The following is a 16,071-nucleotide window of genomic DNA, read 5'->3' as shown; positions in this document are numbered from 1 at the left end:
ACCTAACCAGTCCAACATGCTCTCTTTTTTTTAAAAAAAATTGGTATTTACACACCTCCTGTCCTACCTTTGCGAAGTAGGAACCATATATGTTTATATACCAGTTATCATTTTTGCAGAAGTGCCCTTTTGATTACCACTTTCTTTTATAAACGATGGTGACCAAACATCGCATCAACAAATACGACCTATAACCTAAGTATTTCATGTTAGTCCATTGCAACCTGTCCGAAGAATAAAAATAGCCAACCAGCTTCAGGTGACTTTGTTTTACTTTTTATATATATACACACACACACATAGAGAGAGAGAGAGGAGCTGAACGATGATTAAAAGGAGTGTAATTGCCTCTTCAAAGTGTAGATATGGTGGTATCCGCAAGTCTGCAACTTCTCTTAAGCATTGTGTTAATTTCTTCATTGATTATCCATTTGCTTGCAACAATTTAAGGGCTTCGTTTCATTCCCAAACTGGTAATGATCAAAAACCTCACTTTACTTGTAGTCAAACCCGGTTCATGAAGTCTGTCAGAAATCAATTAAGATTTGAGTTCACAAACCTTGACGGTGCACTCGCACTGTTTGATAAAATGTCTCAAATGCGACCTCTTCCTTCAATTGGGCATTTTACTAAATTGTTAGGGGCCGTTGTGAGAATGAAACATTACACCACTGCAATTTCTTTACTTAATCAAATGGAATCCTCTGGAATGGTAGAGCCAGACGCTTATACTCTGGGCATCTTGATGAATTGCTACTGCCATTTGAATCGGGTCGATTTGGGTTTCTCTGTTCTGGGGAGAACTTTGAAGCTTGGTTATGAAGTGGATTGTACAATGCTCGACACTTTGATGAGGGGACTCTGCAGCGAGGATAAAATAGGTCTGGCAGTAGAGTTGTTTAATGACATGGGGGCAAAAGGATTTCGACCTGATAAAGTTACTTGTGGAACCATTATAGATGGGTTGTGAAAAACAGGGAACACCAGCGCAGCTATTGAATTGGTTAAGAAGATGGAAGAGAGAAATTGGGATGCACTTTGTAAGGAAGGGAAGCTTGAAGAATGGTTCTTATCGTAGTCCTTTTTGGTTGGTCGCATAGTTGAACTGTCAACCCTTAGCCGCGTCACTTATCCTGTTTGATGAATGGTTCCGGTTTAAAACAGCCCTCTCAGTTGTCAGTACAAGCCTTGTTGTACCCATAAATTGGGCCCTAGAAGTATAAGATTTGGTTAATTGGTTTAACTGAGAGGTTTTGTTGATAGTTCCAGACCAGGGTTCAACATGATATTTGAAAAGGACATAATATAGTTGGATTGTCTTGTGGAGTGATGAGTTCCAGGCGCTTCAGTCACACTGCTGCATGCCCTGATTGAGTGTTATAGATAATTCCAAGTCTGATGCTGTAGTTTTTTCTTTCTGGCTTCAGTCACTGAGATATGTCGTCCTTTGATTTTTGATTTAGTGTATGGGCGTGATATTTTTGGTAATCCCTCATCCGTCTCAGCTTGTAGAATCATCGACCCTTTTTCAAGTGAACTCTATCAAATGACATCAAGTTTCAGATTATTCATACAAGAAAGTAGCATAAATTTTGATAGGAAGATAGTGGCATAATGTAAACCCCAGTTTTAACAGGTATATTTTGTTTGAACCCTAGGTTCATTCATTTAATTGGGTGTGAATTTTGAGGTTAAGTGGGTGTAAGGTAGGGTGGCCATAGTTGTGCTATTTGTTTCTTATCTAACTAAGTTTCTATATCCTGAGGAATTTATGAACTTGCTACTGGTGTAGGCATGCCAAATTTAAGGTTTTTCAGGACTCAATGTGCCTCCTGCCTATGAAGGCCTACAATGTTACATGTTTACATGGGCTATGATATGTCTATCAGGTTGGGTGTGTGTCTAAGTGTGGGACCTACTTGGATTCCAAATCTTAGAATACGCAATGGCTTAAAATGTCTATAAAATAGTTATGTTTATGTGGAGGTGTCCTGTTTGTAGTATTATTTAAAATATTGTTCTTCAAGGATTAACTGAATCAGAATTTAAATCAAGTGTGATGTGGTAAAGAAAGGGTTAAGGGGGGTCCATGGAGCACATACTGACTAAATGTTTTCTGAAACCAGTCACGTGACTCCATAATCAGGTGAACAGTTGGGTAGGTCGTCTTATGTTCTAAAAAAACTGGCCGCAAGTGAACATTGTTATTAGGGGCGACCTTTTAGCATATGGAAATGCATAGTTAGCAGAGCCTTGGCTGAGGTTGTGATTAACCTGTTGACTTGTCTCTTACTTGTGTTACCACATTGCATATGATGGTTTCAAATGGCTGAAAATGTCTCTCCAATCTCTGCCTCTGTTGACCTCTGCTCTGGTTCTCAAGATCGTTGATGCCTAGAAAGATGAAGAAAAGAATGGAGCTTGCATTGGGCATTTGATCTATATAATTTTATAGCACTGCTAACAAGGGTCACCTGCTTGACAACCGTGAGAGGGGATATTGATTGATTTACACCAGGGAGGAATATCGATAGAGCTATTTACACCAAAAGGGTGGGTCACGGTGCAACAGTAAGGTTGTTCTATTGTGACCTAGAGGTCATGGGTTCGAAACTGGAAACTACCTCTCCACATGCGGAGCGGAGGTTATGTAAATCTGACACTCCCAGACCCTTCAATGCGGGAGCCTCGTATAGGGCATGACGGTGCAACTAAGCATGTGTGAATCTGAAACAAACTTTTGTCTTAATATACTTATCCTTCGATGAAACCTCTTCATTCATTTGACTAAATGATATCACAATTTGGGATGCAAGTGGGAGTTTAATCATGAAATCGTGCGAAGCTAGTGTTGAAGACAATTTTGTGTGATGCTTCTGACCAATAGACTCCAAAATTAAAGATTGACAAAGATTAGGAGAAAACAGGAGCGTGTTAAGGAGAGAATGAAATACACGTGTGTTAATTGTTATCAGGGAATCTCCGAATCAAATAAAAATTATGAGTAAACCAAAAATTGTTTCAACTAATACTGAAATTCATAAATAATTCACGAATCTTTTTCAGTTTACTCGGGTTGCATGCACTTCTGTGAAAATATCGGCCATACTGTGGACTACATTTTATATAAGCATTTTATTATCATGAATCAATTGGCTGTGGCTCCAATATCTGCTTAAAACTTCAGTGTGAAATTTGTGCATGTTCTGGAATTAAATTGGCTTTTGTTTTGTTAGTGTTATAATTTTCCTTTCCCCTTGGCAGCAGCAATGGATATACATATTACGCAGCTGGCTGATGAGTGATGACTTCACAAAAGTAAAACATGAAAGCGTTATTTATTAATGTACATTTTTCAGCTCTTTTTTTGTTAGTGTAAGGACATTATTCAGTATCTTTCTTCTGATGTTGTTCTTTTATAACACTCAGGTGACTTTCATGGTCAATATTTTGATCTTCTAAGTCTTTTCAAGTGTGGTGGATTTCCTCCTCAAGCTACTTATTTTTGGGGGATTACGTGGATTGGGTCAACCAGAGTCTAGAGACAGTATGCCTTCTCCTTGCATATAAAATAAAGTATCCTAGAATTTTTTTTCTCGAGGGGAAACCATGACTGTGTTTCAACTAACCATAAATATGGATTTTGTGATGAGTGTAAGAGAAGATTCAATGTTAGGTTATGGAAGGTCTTCCAAGATTGCTTTAACTGCCTACCAGTGGCAGCTCTAATCGATAAGAAGATTATCTGCATTCATGGGGTCTCTCTCCCGAGCTGTGTAGTTTGGACCAAATTCGACATTTACAATACCCAACTGATGTACCTAATGCTGGTTTTGCTGTGTGATCTTCTCTGGTCAGATCCCAGTAACGATGTTCAAGGTCGGGGGACGAATACTGTTTGCAGAGTTTCGTATACATTTGGTGCTGACAAGGTGACAGAGTTCGTACAAAAGCACGGCCTGGTTTTTATTGTCCGTGCTCACCAGGTTTGACCACCTATTATAGTTTATTCTCATTTGAGGTTTATGTTTACTGTATTACTAGTCGAACTGTTGAGAATTGTATCAATGTGAGGGATGGTAATGGGTCCCTGTTTAGGGTACTACGATTATATTATGGGAAACTTCTACTGTGTTGTACATATATATATATATATATATATACTGGAATATTGTGGAATTTTAGTAGTACGTTTGGTGCCCGTTGCTCCATTCAGTACAATTCTACGAATTGACAATGGTGGCTAAAGCCTTTTATTAAATTTTTATAAGGTATTTGCAAATCGGCTCATAACCATATTTTCAGCACCCAATTTTTGTGGGGAGTTTGACAATGCTGGCGCTATTATGAGTGTAGATGATACTCGTGATGGTCTCTTTTCAAAAATTTAATCCTGCAGAAAAGGGAGTCTGGAAACCTTCTTGCAGGAGTCGATGTTTTCGCAAGGACCACTACAACTAAACCAAGAAACTTTCCAACAGGAGTTAAGGTAAAGAAATCTTTGCCACTTCAAATATATAAATTGATGATTATCATTGGACTAGTGTCAAACTATAGACTACGCTAGAGTATTTTTTTTTTTTTCCTTCTAATTTTCCCAGTTTTTTCATCACAACTTTCAGATGGCATAAATGGAAGAATAATGATTCTCAAGCCTAAAACTCTAACCGGAAAGGCTAGCCAAGGGATTTCTATCCCTTGGATGAATTGGGTAAGACCAAAACTTCAATGTTATTTAATACATCCAATGGATAGAAATCTGTAGGCTAGCCTTCTGGGTTTAAGTTTTGGTTCTAAATAGCATTGGCCTTTTTGAAATACCTCAATGTTGAGCTGCTGGACGAAAAATGTATATTTTTTTTTAATTTTGTTGTTAAGCGGCAATTATTTACATTTTTCATTGCTGTCACCTCCATCAATTAATCCTCTTCCCGACACAAATAAGTCTTTGTCTATTGCATTTTAAATTGAAACTAGACATTCCGGTGCTGCAGATCATGTATAGGTAATTTTGGATAATTCTTTATGCAAAAGAAAATCCTTACCTTTATTAATATTGCATTGTGTCCATGAATATTTTATTAATTGTTGCATTTTTTAAATTTTTTTTTTTTTTTTGTATGCAGTAACTACTAGACAGTAAAAAATGGAGCAGAAATGAAGCCTATCATGCCAGTTGCAGAAGGCAGTTTGCTTGTGTAGGATCCAAATAGCGTTCATCATAATGTAAAAGTTACATAGGTAATGTGATTTTATTTGGCAAGTGGTCAATTACATTTAAAAAGTTCACATTTCTCTCTCCTCTTCTCTCAACTTGTCCATCTCCTTGACTTTGTGCTTTAGATATGTCATATATGTAATTGAACTGATTTATTGAATTTATTAACAAGATTAAAGGATACATAAATGATAGTTAACAATCTTTTATTAAAACTATTTTTTGTACTTCTTTTTTTTTTTTTTTTTTTTTGTTGTCCAGAAATGTTATTACATTATATTGATGAGAAATGATTAGAAGGAAAGCCTTGGGACAGTTGGGCTTTGGTTTGTTTAGGAGGGAAAAGGGGGTAAGTAAAAGAAATTAATTTTTTTAAGAGTTTTAGATAGAAAATGGAAAAAATTGGAGAAAATCGGTTTGGTTCGGATTTTCTTAGAACAATTTTCAAAAATGCAAAAAAGAGAAAATTGTGTTCAGGGAATTATTAAAGACAATTTTTAAAAATAAAAAAAAAAATTACATTTTTTTGTCAGAGTTTTTAGAAAACCATTTACAAAAATCCAACTAAATAAGCTTTTGTATAAATTTTTATTTTACATTTTTTAAAAACTAAATTTTATTTTACCTATGTAGCATGGACACGGATACGATACGACACGTATACGTCGACACGTCAAATTTTAAAAAAAGTAGGACACGACTATACATAAATATAAATTTTTTTTTTTATATATCTATTCAATAATAGTGTTATAAAATTTTAATTCATTTATAATTTATATACTAAGAGTTGCTATGAATTAATTAGAAAATGAAATTATATATATATATATATATATATATATATATATATATATATATCATTATTTAATTACTTTGTCAGGATAGTATTGATATTATTTTCAAGATTACTAGATAGACTTGTATTAGAAATGTCTGAAAGTGTGGCGAAGTGTCCGAAATAATAAAATTAATTTTTTTATGGACATGTATATGAAATGTTGGACATATATCCGAGGAGTGCAGTGTCTGACACGGATACGGCTCTTTCGTAAAAATGTCCATGCTTCTTAAGATTTGACTTACCCTTGCTTTGGAATTGGACTTTAAAAAAATAATAATAATTAAAATTAATTTTACTTATTATTATTATTATTATGTGCTAAGAGAAGGTTACAATATGGAATCAAAACAATCACTGCTTGCTAGGGCCATAATAGTCAGATATGCTCAACAACCGTTTAGTCACTGTATTAGCAACCTCATTGTCAAGTCGACAAACAAGACTAATGTGAGCTGTGGAAATAATAAAGAGTCACGTGTGATACTACACACAAGCTTTGGAAGAATTACTAGAATTATAGAGTCAAACCAAATTAAACCGATCAATTACGGTTTGATTCAGTTCTACTAGTTCTAAAGGTTCGGTTGGCCTATAATATTTATGAAACTGTAAAATTGGTTAGGTTTTGATTTATCTTAGAATTGAAACAAAATTAGAACAAACCGAACTTGTGTAGGCTCTTAATGCCTATAGAATTATTTAACTTTGTGTTAAAATCAAGTTTTAATAAGAATATGCGTGACTAAAGTTATTCTACGTTCTACTTTTCGAAAATTAGAAAAATAAAAGTTATTCTGAGTTTTGAGTTAAATTGACTTGGACAAGGGAAATTTAAAAAAAATAAATAAATAAAAAGAAGAAGAAGAAGAAGACTTGTTAAATAATTTTTTTTTTTACATGAGATTATAAGACAGTTATTCTAAGTTTTGAGTTAAATTGACTTGGACAATGAAAAAAAAAAAAGAAGAAGAAGAAAGAAGAAGAAGACTTGTTGAATAAATTTTTTCTTACATGACTGAGAAATTAGAATGTACCTCCAATATATTATTAAAAATGGTTAATTTCAATGATACCTCTCTAAGTTTAGTTAAATATCACATTGAAATATCTTTAAAAAATAACTATCACTTTCAGTACAAACATTTGGTCTTTTTTCACTTACACTCCAAAAGTTAATTGGGAGGCTGACGTGAGAAAAGCTAGGCCATAAAAGTTTTGGACTGCATGGATTGGAGGAATAGTGGAATGGACTGAATCCATGCCTGTGTCAATTGTGACTTGGTTTTACTAGCTTTCATTTCCTAACGTTGTCTCAAGACTCGTGGAACATTTTTTTATTTTCCAATTTATTTATTTCCTAAAAAAAAAAAAAAAAAGGTACAACAGTACAGCTTACCTTTGGTTGGCATTCAAATATACTTGAGACTTGGGTTAAGTGAATGTTCATCAATTGTGTTTTCTGTAGAAGACACACTGATCCTATTCTTTGGCTGTCAATTATGATGTAGGTCATGGTTCTTTACAAGCTCTAAAAATTGTTTTGGAAACAGGTTCCATCATCACTTAGGCCTCCAATGCTCTTGTGAGAAAATCTCTTAAGATCTTCATTGTTAGGCTAAGATTGGCTGGGTCAAGGGATACCACTGCTAACTGCAACAACCACATTATAAGACCATTTGAAACATCTTTGGCTGCTATTTCCATTGATATTGTCATTAGATGCTACACACTTCTCCTCTATGTTGTCACTGATATAAATATATATAATATATATTTTTTAGGCTGCGGTAGAGCACACAATGCCGTATGCACGGTAGGTCTGAGGTCGAATGTTATAAAAGACGTATCTTACTCTTACTTGGACACTAACTGATTTTTATTTTGTGGATTCATCTTGAAGATTGATTAGCCATTTGTTCTTCCATCTTCACACTAAAAGGTAGTGGAGATTTGGTTCATCGTTAAAGATTAAAAGTTCTTTAAGAGCCTTTAGTTAATACTTGTGTTTTTATCTTAAGTTTATTTTTGAGTAATACTACATAGTCCTATTTTTTTTTTTAAGGTAAAGAAGTTTCATTGTAAGAATTTTTATTCACAAGTCCGAGAGGTACTTTTCTTTATTTATTATTTATTAGAAACTTATACACTTATTTTGTTCCGGCCTCTTTAACATTTAATTATTAATATTATTATTATTATTTAGAGTAAATTTGTTCTTGTCTCTTTAACCTTTTATTATTATTATTATTATTATTATTTACAGTAAATCATACTAACGCCTTGTCAAGTTTACCGAATTGCTAAGGGAGTTGTTCTTCTAAATGCTGAAAAGCCTACACACAACAATACGTTAAAATTTTGAATAAAGTATCAATTTACCCTTAATTTTATATTAATGCTTATTTAATAAAAAATCTTACAACTAAATAACTAAAAAAACCCAATTCCCTTATTATTATTATTGCTATTTTTTTTTTTTAATTACCTTCACTGTCGATCTGAAAGACTGAAACGTGTCCCAAGAACAAAATAGCCAACCAGCTTCAGGTGACTTGTTTGATATATACACATCTGTGTGTGTGTGTGTGCGTGTGCGTGTGTGTGTGTGTATATATATATATATAGAGAGAGAGTGAGAGAGAGGAGCTGAAAGATGATGAAAAGAAGTGTCATTGCGGCCGCAAATTTTAGAAATGGTGGTGCTCTCTCTCTCCAGAAAGTTAGCTGTAAGTCGACAACTTCTCTTAAGCATTGTCTTATTTTCTTCATTCATTATCCCTTTGCTAGTGATAATTTAAGGGCTTCGTTTCATTCCCAAACTGGTCAAGATCAAACCCTCACAATATGAGTAGTAGAACCGGATTTATTAAGTCTCCGAGAAATCGAAGTCTGTTTGATTTTACCAACCTTGACGATGCACTCAAATTGTTTGATGAAATGTCTCAAATGCGACCTCTTCCTTCAATTGTGCATTTTACTAAATTGTTAGGGGCCATTGTGAGAATGAAACATTACACCTCTGCAATTTCTTTACTTAATCAGATGGAATCCTCAAGAATGGTAGAGCCAAACGAATATTCTCTGGGCATCTTGATGAATTGTTACTGCCATTTGAATCGGGTTGATTTGGGTTTCTCTGTTCTAGGGAGGACTTTGAAGCTTGGTTATGAAGTGAACTGTGTGATGCTCATCACTTTAATAAGGGGATTCTGTATCGTGGATAAAATAGGTCAGGCAGTAAAGTTGTTTAATGACATGGTGACAAAAGGATTTCGACCTGATATAGTTACTTGCGGAACGATTATAAATGGGTTTTGCAAAACAGGGAATGCTAGGGCTGCAATAGAGTTGGTTGAGAAGATGGAAGAGAGAAATTGGGAAACCAATGTCATTGTTTATAACATGATCATTGACGGTCTTTGTAAGGACAGACTGGTAGCTGAGGCTTTCCAACTCTTTTCAGAAATGATCCGTAAAGGGATTTCACCAACCGTTGTCACTTACAACTCCTTAATCCACGGCCTATGCAATTCAAACCAGTGGAAAGAGGCTACAAGGTTGTTGAATGAAATGGTGAACCGAAATATCAAACCGAATGTACAAACCTTCACTATTTTGGTGGATGCACTTTGTAAGGAAGGGAAGGTTACAGAAGCTGCAGAAATAGTTGAATTGATGATTCAAAGAGGCGAGGAGCCTAATACAGTCACGTACAGTGCACTGATGGATGGATATTGTTTGCAAAGCAAAATTCACGAGGCAAAGAAGATATTTGATTTGATGGTTACTAGGGGTTGTGCACCTAATATTCATAGCTATAACATCTTGATTAATGGGTACTGTAAGAAAAGAAGAATGGCTAAGGCTATAAGACTTTTTCATGAAATTTCTCAGATGGGATTGGTTCCTAATACTGTTACTTACACCACTCTTATGGGTGGTTTCTGCCATGCTGGAAAACCTCTAGCCGCGCAACAACTTCTGAATGAGATGCAAGCCCATGGCCAACATCCTAATCTTATGACCTACTCTACTTTGTTAGATGGATTGTGTAAGAACCAATGTCTTGCTGAGGCAATGGCCTTATTTCGAGAGATGGAAGAAAGTGGACTACATCCTAATATTGTGGTTTACAACATCCTTATTGATGGTATGTGCAAAGCTGGAAACATTAAAGGTGCAAGGGAATTCTTTTATGGTCTTTCTTCCAAAAGGTTGCAACTTGATGTTCACACATATAATATCATGATCAATGGACTTTGTAAGGGTGGGTTGTTAAGCGAAGCAAACATGTTGCTCAAGAAAACGGAAGAGAGTGGTTGCTCACCCAATGGTATCACTTATAATATAATTGTGCAGGGATTTCTTCGAAACAATGAGACGTTAAGGGCAATGCAACTCCTTCAAGAAATGGTTGAGAAAGGATTCTCTGCAGATGCATGTACTATGACCCTATTATTGAATTTGTCAAATAATAGTGGATTGGATGAGTCAGTTTTGGAGATGCTCAATAAGTTTCTGTGATCTATATTGGGTTTTCAAATATTAGGTAGAAGTTTCATGTTTTGTTGGCCTTGCAGTGTGGTGTATGTATGGCCTATTGATGCTTGCATCAGTGTCTTGTTCATGTTTCATGGGTGGAATTATTTTTCCATGAGAAGTATGAAGGAGAGAACCTTACATAGTTGGGTGATGTTTGGGAACTTGAGAATTATGCCGGAGGGATTTGTATGAAACTGGTTGATAGATGGGATAAGGAAGGTGGCTTGGAGATTCTGAAGAAAGCAAAGTTGCTGCTTAAGCATATAGGAATGATCCCAAAGAGAGGCAAGTTTACCAAACAGTGTATGCTTATCTGCTCTGCCTTTGTATGTAAGAATGTTTCAAGAATGGCACCTCATCAACTTCATTTTCCTTTCTTGATGTCAATATTATAACCATCCCATTAAGGGGAAGAAAAAAAAAGTTACCTCTTTCGAATCCATCAGACCTTTTAGATGTTATTTTCTTGTAAAATCAGAAGAAATTGTTTTGAATTCTCAGATTTATATTCAGGTGTTTATAGAAGTTGTTATTCGCACTTTCAGATATTTGATTCCATTATCTTAGCTCGCAAACGACACCGAATTAATGCTTTGGGTAGTGAATTTGTGGGAGAGTCACTTTCTCCTTTGGTATGCCAGAATAGTTGAATAGTTATAGGGTCATGTCATGCAACTGTCAACTGAGATTGGGGTGACTTCATAGCTAGACTTTTAGAATGTTTATATGGAATTGTTCTATAGCCAGTGTTTGGGATATTTATGCTAGTGTTGTGGGTAAAACCTGGCATATCAAAATGTTGAGTAGTTCTATTGGTCATGGTTTACAAAACATCCAGAATGTAGCAAATGACTTCATTTTAGGTTTCATTAAGCAAGTCCATTTGGAACTTTTTATTATTATTATTTTCTTGAAACATTGTCAAAATAAATCACAGCACAACAAAAACTTTTCTTCTGCTTCGTGTGATTTGAAAATACAAAATAGAAACTATTGCCAAACGAGCCCTAACTTTATCATTTGTGTTATAAAATTTATATATAGTAGCACTAATAGTGGAGTAGTTAGTACATAAACATAATAATTTTAAGGAAGGTGACAAAGTGTAGTTTCCTTGTTCTCATAACCGAGCATCTTTTCAAGTATGTCATGAAACTTAAACGGAGCTTAGTTCTTAATGTTGAATAAGTAAATACAGAAACTAGAAGATTCAATAAATAAATAAATAAAGAAACTAGGAGGCTCAATATAACTTTAAAGAGTGATATTTGAACGCTACAATTCTTGTAGATGTACCTCGTCTATGTTTTGGTTCCAAGGTTGGAGCCAGAAATTATATCCAAAGGGGGCACAATGCAGTAAATGTTTTTGAGGTAGGGCAATTTTAATTTTTTTTAAAGAATTATACATACAAAAATGAATTTTTTTAAAGCTGAGGGGGAAATTTTTAATTTTTTTTAAGAATTATACATACAGAAATGAAATTTTTTTAAGTTGGCATGGAGAAATTTTAAAACTTTAAAGAATTATATGTATAAAAATGAAATTTTTTAAAGTTGAGAAGGGACAAATTTAAAATTTTAAAGAATTGTATACAAAAATATAACTGGGTCCGTCCTTGTTTGGTTCTAGAATTGGAATATAAGGTACTCTCTGAATAACAGTAATCAAGAAGTTCTCAGTGTTGTAAGTAATTAAAAAACAATTTGGAGTAAATATAATTTAACATCTTCATTAAGGGTTTTGGTATCACAGTTACCATATGAAGCCTAATCCCATGATCGTCTTTGCATTTATCCCCTGTGAATGAATGATATTGGTTACATGAATTCTTTATTTTGTCATTATTTGCTCTCATGCATCTTGCATTCTCTTCGATTTTATTTTTTTAAAATTATTTTTAATTACTTCATTCTACATTAGTTTCGGTCGGCCTATTTTTTAATTACCTATTTGGCCAATAACTTTTCCTCTTTTAACTACTGCATGATTGAGTTTATGTTGAATTTGACTATAGTGTACCTAAATCTACTTTCTCCAATTTTATAATTTATAGGCTCTATACCTGGTGTTTATTCACATGTTCATTATTAATTTTATCATTTTTGTTACTTGTCGCATCCTTGTTTCCAAACTTGTGAAGTCTATTAACTTTCATAGCTAAAAATACAATATATATTAAGCTAATAACATTAAAAATTTTGCAACAAAATATATAAATTACTAGAGAATATGCTCATAATTTACAATATTAAGGGCTCGTTTGGCATACGATATGTTTTAGGGTCCTTTTGGCATACCATTGGAAATTTGCTTTAATTCCTCTCCACACTACCAAAACACACAATATTACCAATTTGGTGATATGGGTTCGGGTCAAAAAATCTAATATGTTATGAACTATATATTTTAAACCAAGATCAGCCCGTCCCAAACATGATATGAGCCCAAATTTAAAAACCAAAATTAGAAAAACAAAATCATAACACATTTCTAACAAACCCTAAATTCTTTGATTACACAATGCTGAAATATTTTTCACAAATACACTTTAGATGTTGAATGTATATATACAGGCTTTAAACGTGAAGATTTACTAGGCTTATCATTTACCTTTTTTTTTTTTTTTTTGTCATTGTTGTTGAAGGTGGTCTTTCTTGAAATAATTTTTTAGCTCGGTCAATACTTGTGATACCCCTCGGATCCGAGACATGAGTTGATCAGACCCAGGCCCAAACCCGAGAGAATATCAACCAATTAATATTTAACGAGCACAGAATACAAAATGGATTATTAAGAAATAAATAATAAATGGCTGACACGATTTCTAGTTGAAAATCCTCATAACATAATTATTAACGTCCAAACTCCAAAATAATTTCATAAAGTTAACAACTCGGGAATCCCTCAAATGGACCCCTAATAATAATAAAATCTCAAACTGGAAGGGAAAGAAAACTGTAATCTAAATCCAAAGCTAAATAAGATAGTAGTCCTATGTAGTCGGAGGAATGGAAGTCCGTATCTGCTCTGCACGATCAAGCTCTAACCCTGGAACCGACGAGCACCTGAAAAATAAAAGAGTGGGTCAGGCCCACATGCAAGTCCTATTCTACTACGATCCAAACAGAAATCCGATACGCAGATACATCCTAAATAGCTTAACAATATCTAGATTAGTCCATATATGTATATATTACACAATATAGGACGTTCACTAGCCCAATAGGTCTGTCTCAGCCTGAGTAGAGATACCATGCAAATCGCACATTACGTGGTCATATGTACCAAGACCTACCAGGGAACAACACTTATGTCCAGTTATCCATCCCAGGTGATATACGCACCCTAACCGTGGTCTTGAGACTCAAGCTTATACCATGGCATCATAACTTAAATATATAAAGTCCATATACTCCTAATACAAAATATCAACCATCGGGTATAATGGTCTGATATATGTATAACAATTCATCCAAAAACAACAGTAGGTCATTCAATTATTTTATTGACATGATACAAGTATGAGATGGACTTAACCTTTATAGTTAATCCATACCTCATTCCAGATTAGGTAGGACTTAGTATTTGAACTAATCCCTCCCTAGTATGCCACCGTCCCATACCAGTGCATACGATCCTCCAACAACATAATTGATAAAAATAACATTAAATAATTCATCAACAGTTCTCCGAAATATGCATTAGTATAGTTTGATACATATATAATGACATTAGACGTTCACTACAGAACCTAAAAATCATGTTCCAACTATTTAAACTGTTAAAATAAATCATAGCGTTTAAATCCTCCAAAATAGCCTATAAATTGATACAATTACAACAATTTAAGTATCAATTAAATCCAAACTAAGTATAGTTAATTATAGTTAATTCACCATACTTATGACACTGTAAAAAGATGATTATATATAATTAGATCATATATAAAAACCTTGCCAAGTTCCAGTAAGTAAAATTAACAAAACAGTGTGCAACCTACCTGCTTTTCCCTTAGGTTTTTCTTGCTCTATTCTTCAGTGCAAATATGAATTTATGTCTCCTCATAATTTTACAGGTCTACAATAGTCCCATACAACATTTAATAAACAAAGAAAAATACGCTGAAACAGTCAAAAAGCAGCCTAAAACCATTAAAACGCAAATTTGGAGCAAGAGCAGGCTCTCAACTTGTGAGAGCCTGCTCCTACACACTAGGAGCCGGCTCCCTAACATTGGGAGCCTGCTCTCATGAGCTAGGAGCTGGCTCCCTCCATGTGGGAGCCGGCTCTTGCCTTAAGAGAGCTAGCTCCCTCTTTTCCTGGAGTCTACTATCTCTCCCGAAGAGCCGTCTGTCCATTCCGCTTCGTCTTCCTCGCCTTCGGTGATTCCCAAGGCCTCTGTAATGTTTTTAATACTTGTTCTAGGGTCTAATCTTAGTCTCAGATTAATCCTGAACCATTGGTATACAACCACGACATGAATTAAACGCAACGTTTGAAAACAACGGCAGCAGGGTTTCAGTTAGAAATTCTTAAGCAACACAACACAGATAATTCAATGAAATTAAATACTATTTAAGCATGCATAATTGATGTGTTATAACATTCGTTTAATCCGTTTTAACATTTATTCAATCCCTGGAGTCTACCTAGGCATACACAGAACACAGATTTAAGGGAATTAGTATAACAGAGACTTGCCTTGAGTTTCAGTTTTGAAACTCTAATCCATCGTCTCTGAATTTTCCAACGAAATCCCCGACGGCTGTTCCACCTTTGTTGCTCCTAATTCAACCCACAAGCACAAGCATGCATAATTGATGTGTTATAACATTCGTTTAATCCGTTTTAACATTTATTCAATCCCTGGAGTCTACCTAGGCGTGCACAGAACACAGATTTAAGGGAAAGAGTAGAACAGAGACTTGCCTTGAGTTTCAGTTTTGAAACTCTAACCACCGTCTCTAAATTTTTCGACGAAATCCTCGATGGCTGTTCCACCTCTGTTGCTCCTAGTTCAACCCACAAGCACACGCCAAACTCCCCTCCTTGATTCAGTCCTAGCCTAAGGCAAAACCCTAGACTTCCTCCCTTTATCTCTCTCTGTATTTCTCTATATCTCGTTGTCTCTCTGTTTTACAGAATTATGCTTACATTTCTAAAACCCTAAACCACCGTAATGTGTATATTTATAAGCTCAGAACAATAAACCATAATCCGTGTATAACTATAGAACCTAGCTACAATTCTAATCGGCACAACATGAAACCTAAAACCCTAAATAATTAAACAGTTAAAATTAAAAAAATTTAAAAAAACACCTATTTAAAACAATTAAAATCATTAATGTAATTAATACAACTAGTCAACCAGTTACACGTCATTTAAAGTAATAAAATTAATTAATTAAAATAATACAAATAATTCAATAATTCAAATAATTAAAAAAAACAATAATTCAATAA

At 34.5% G+C, this 16,071-nt stretch overlaps 2 protein-coding genes and 1 long non-coding RNA gene across 4 annotated transcripts; all 3 read left to right on the top strand.

The window, feature by feature from the left end:
• LOC132271255 (uncharacterized) lies at positions 1-3,701 on the top strand. 2 transcript variants are annotated; one of them, XR_009469688.1, is made up of 3 exons: positions 1-259; positions 3,268-3,346; positions 3,430-3,701. It is a non-coding gene; the product is annotated as an uncharacterized LOC132271255 (long non-coding RNA). The 2 variants fall into 2 exon arrangements; XR_009469689.1 differs by having other exon boundaries at positions 3,265-3,346.
• Positions 3,702-3,731: 30 nt separating this feature from the next.
• On the top strand, positions 3,732-5,433 carry LOC132271254 (serine/threonine-protein phosphatase PP1-like). The gene is made up of 3 exons (XM_059772579.1): positions 3,732-3,986; positions 4,400-4,489; positions 5,127-5,433. The coding sequence occupies exons 1-3, from the start codon at positions 3,816-3,818 to the stop codon at positions 5,127-5,129; spliced, it is 264 nt and encodes an 87-aa protein (XP_059628562.1). The 5' UTR covers positions 3,732-3,815; the 3' UTR covers positions 5,130-5,433.
• A 675-nt stretch (positions 5,434-6,108) lies between these two features.
• Positions 6,109-11,113, top strand: LOC132271253 (pentatricopeptide repeat-containing protein At3g22470, mitochondrial-like). Its single transcript, XM_059772577.1, has one exon. It carries the CDS (start codon positions 8,907-8,909, stop codon positions 10,584-10,586), a length of 1,680 nt encoding a protein of 559 aa, XP_059628560.1. The 5' UTR covers positions 6,109-8,906; the 3' UTR covers positions 10,587-11,113.
• The last annotated feature ends 4,958 nt before the right edge of the window (positions 11,114-16,071 follow it).

This window comes from Cornus florida, unplaced genomic scaffold, assembly GCF_030987335.1.
Source record: "Cornus florida cultivar Cherokee Brave unplaced genomic scaffold, ASM3098733v1 CherokeeBrave_3.0.0_Hap2_Chr08, whole genome shotgun sequence".
In the NCBI taxonomy this organism is placed as follows: domain Eukaryota; kingdom Viridiplantae; phylum Streptophyta; class Magnoliopsida; order Cornales; family Cornaceae; genus Cornus; species Cornus florida.
This window is presented reverse-complemented; position numbering and strand designations above follow the sequence as displayed.

Coding starts and splice junctions, on each gene's coding strand:
- LOC132271254 (XM_059772579.1), top strand. CDS start 3,816: ATGTACCTAATGCTGGTTTTGCTGTGTGATCTTCTCTGGTCAGATCCC. Junction 3,987..4,399: donor TTATTGTCCGTGCTCACCAG/GTTTGACCACCT, acceptor TTAATCCTGCAG/AAAAGGGAGTCTGGAAACCT.
- LOC132271253 (XM_059772577.1), top strand. CDS start 8,907: ATGAGTAGTAGAACCGGATTTATTAAGTCTCCGAGAAATCGAAGTCTG.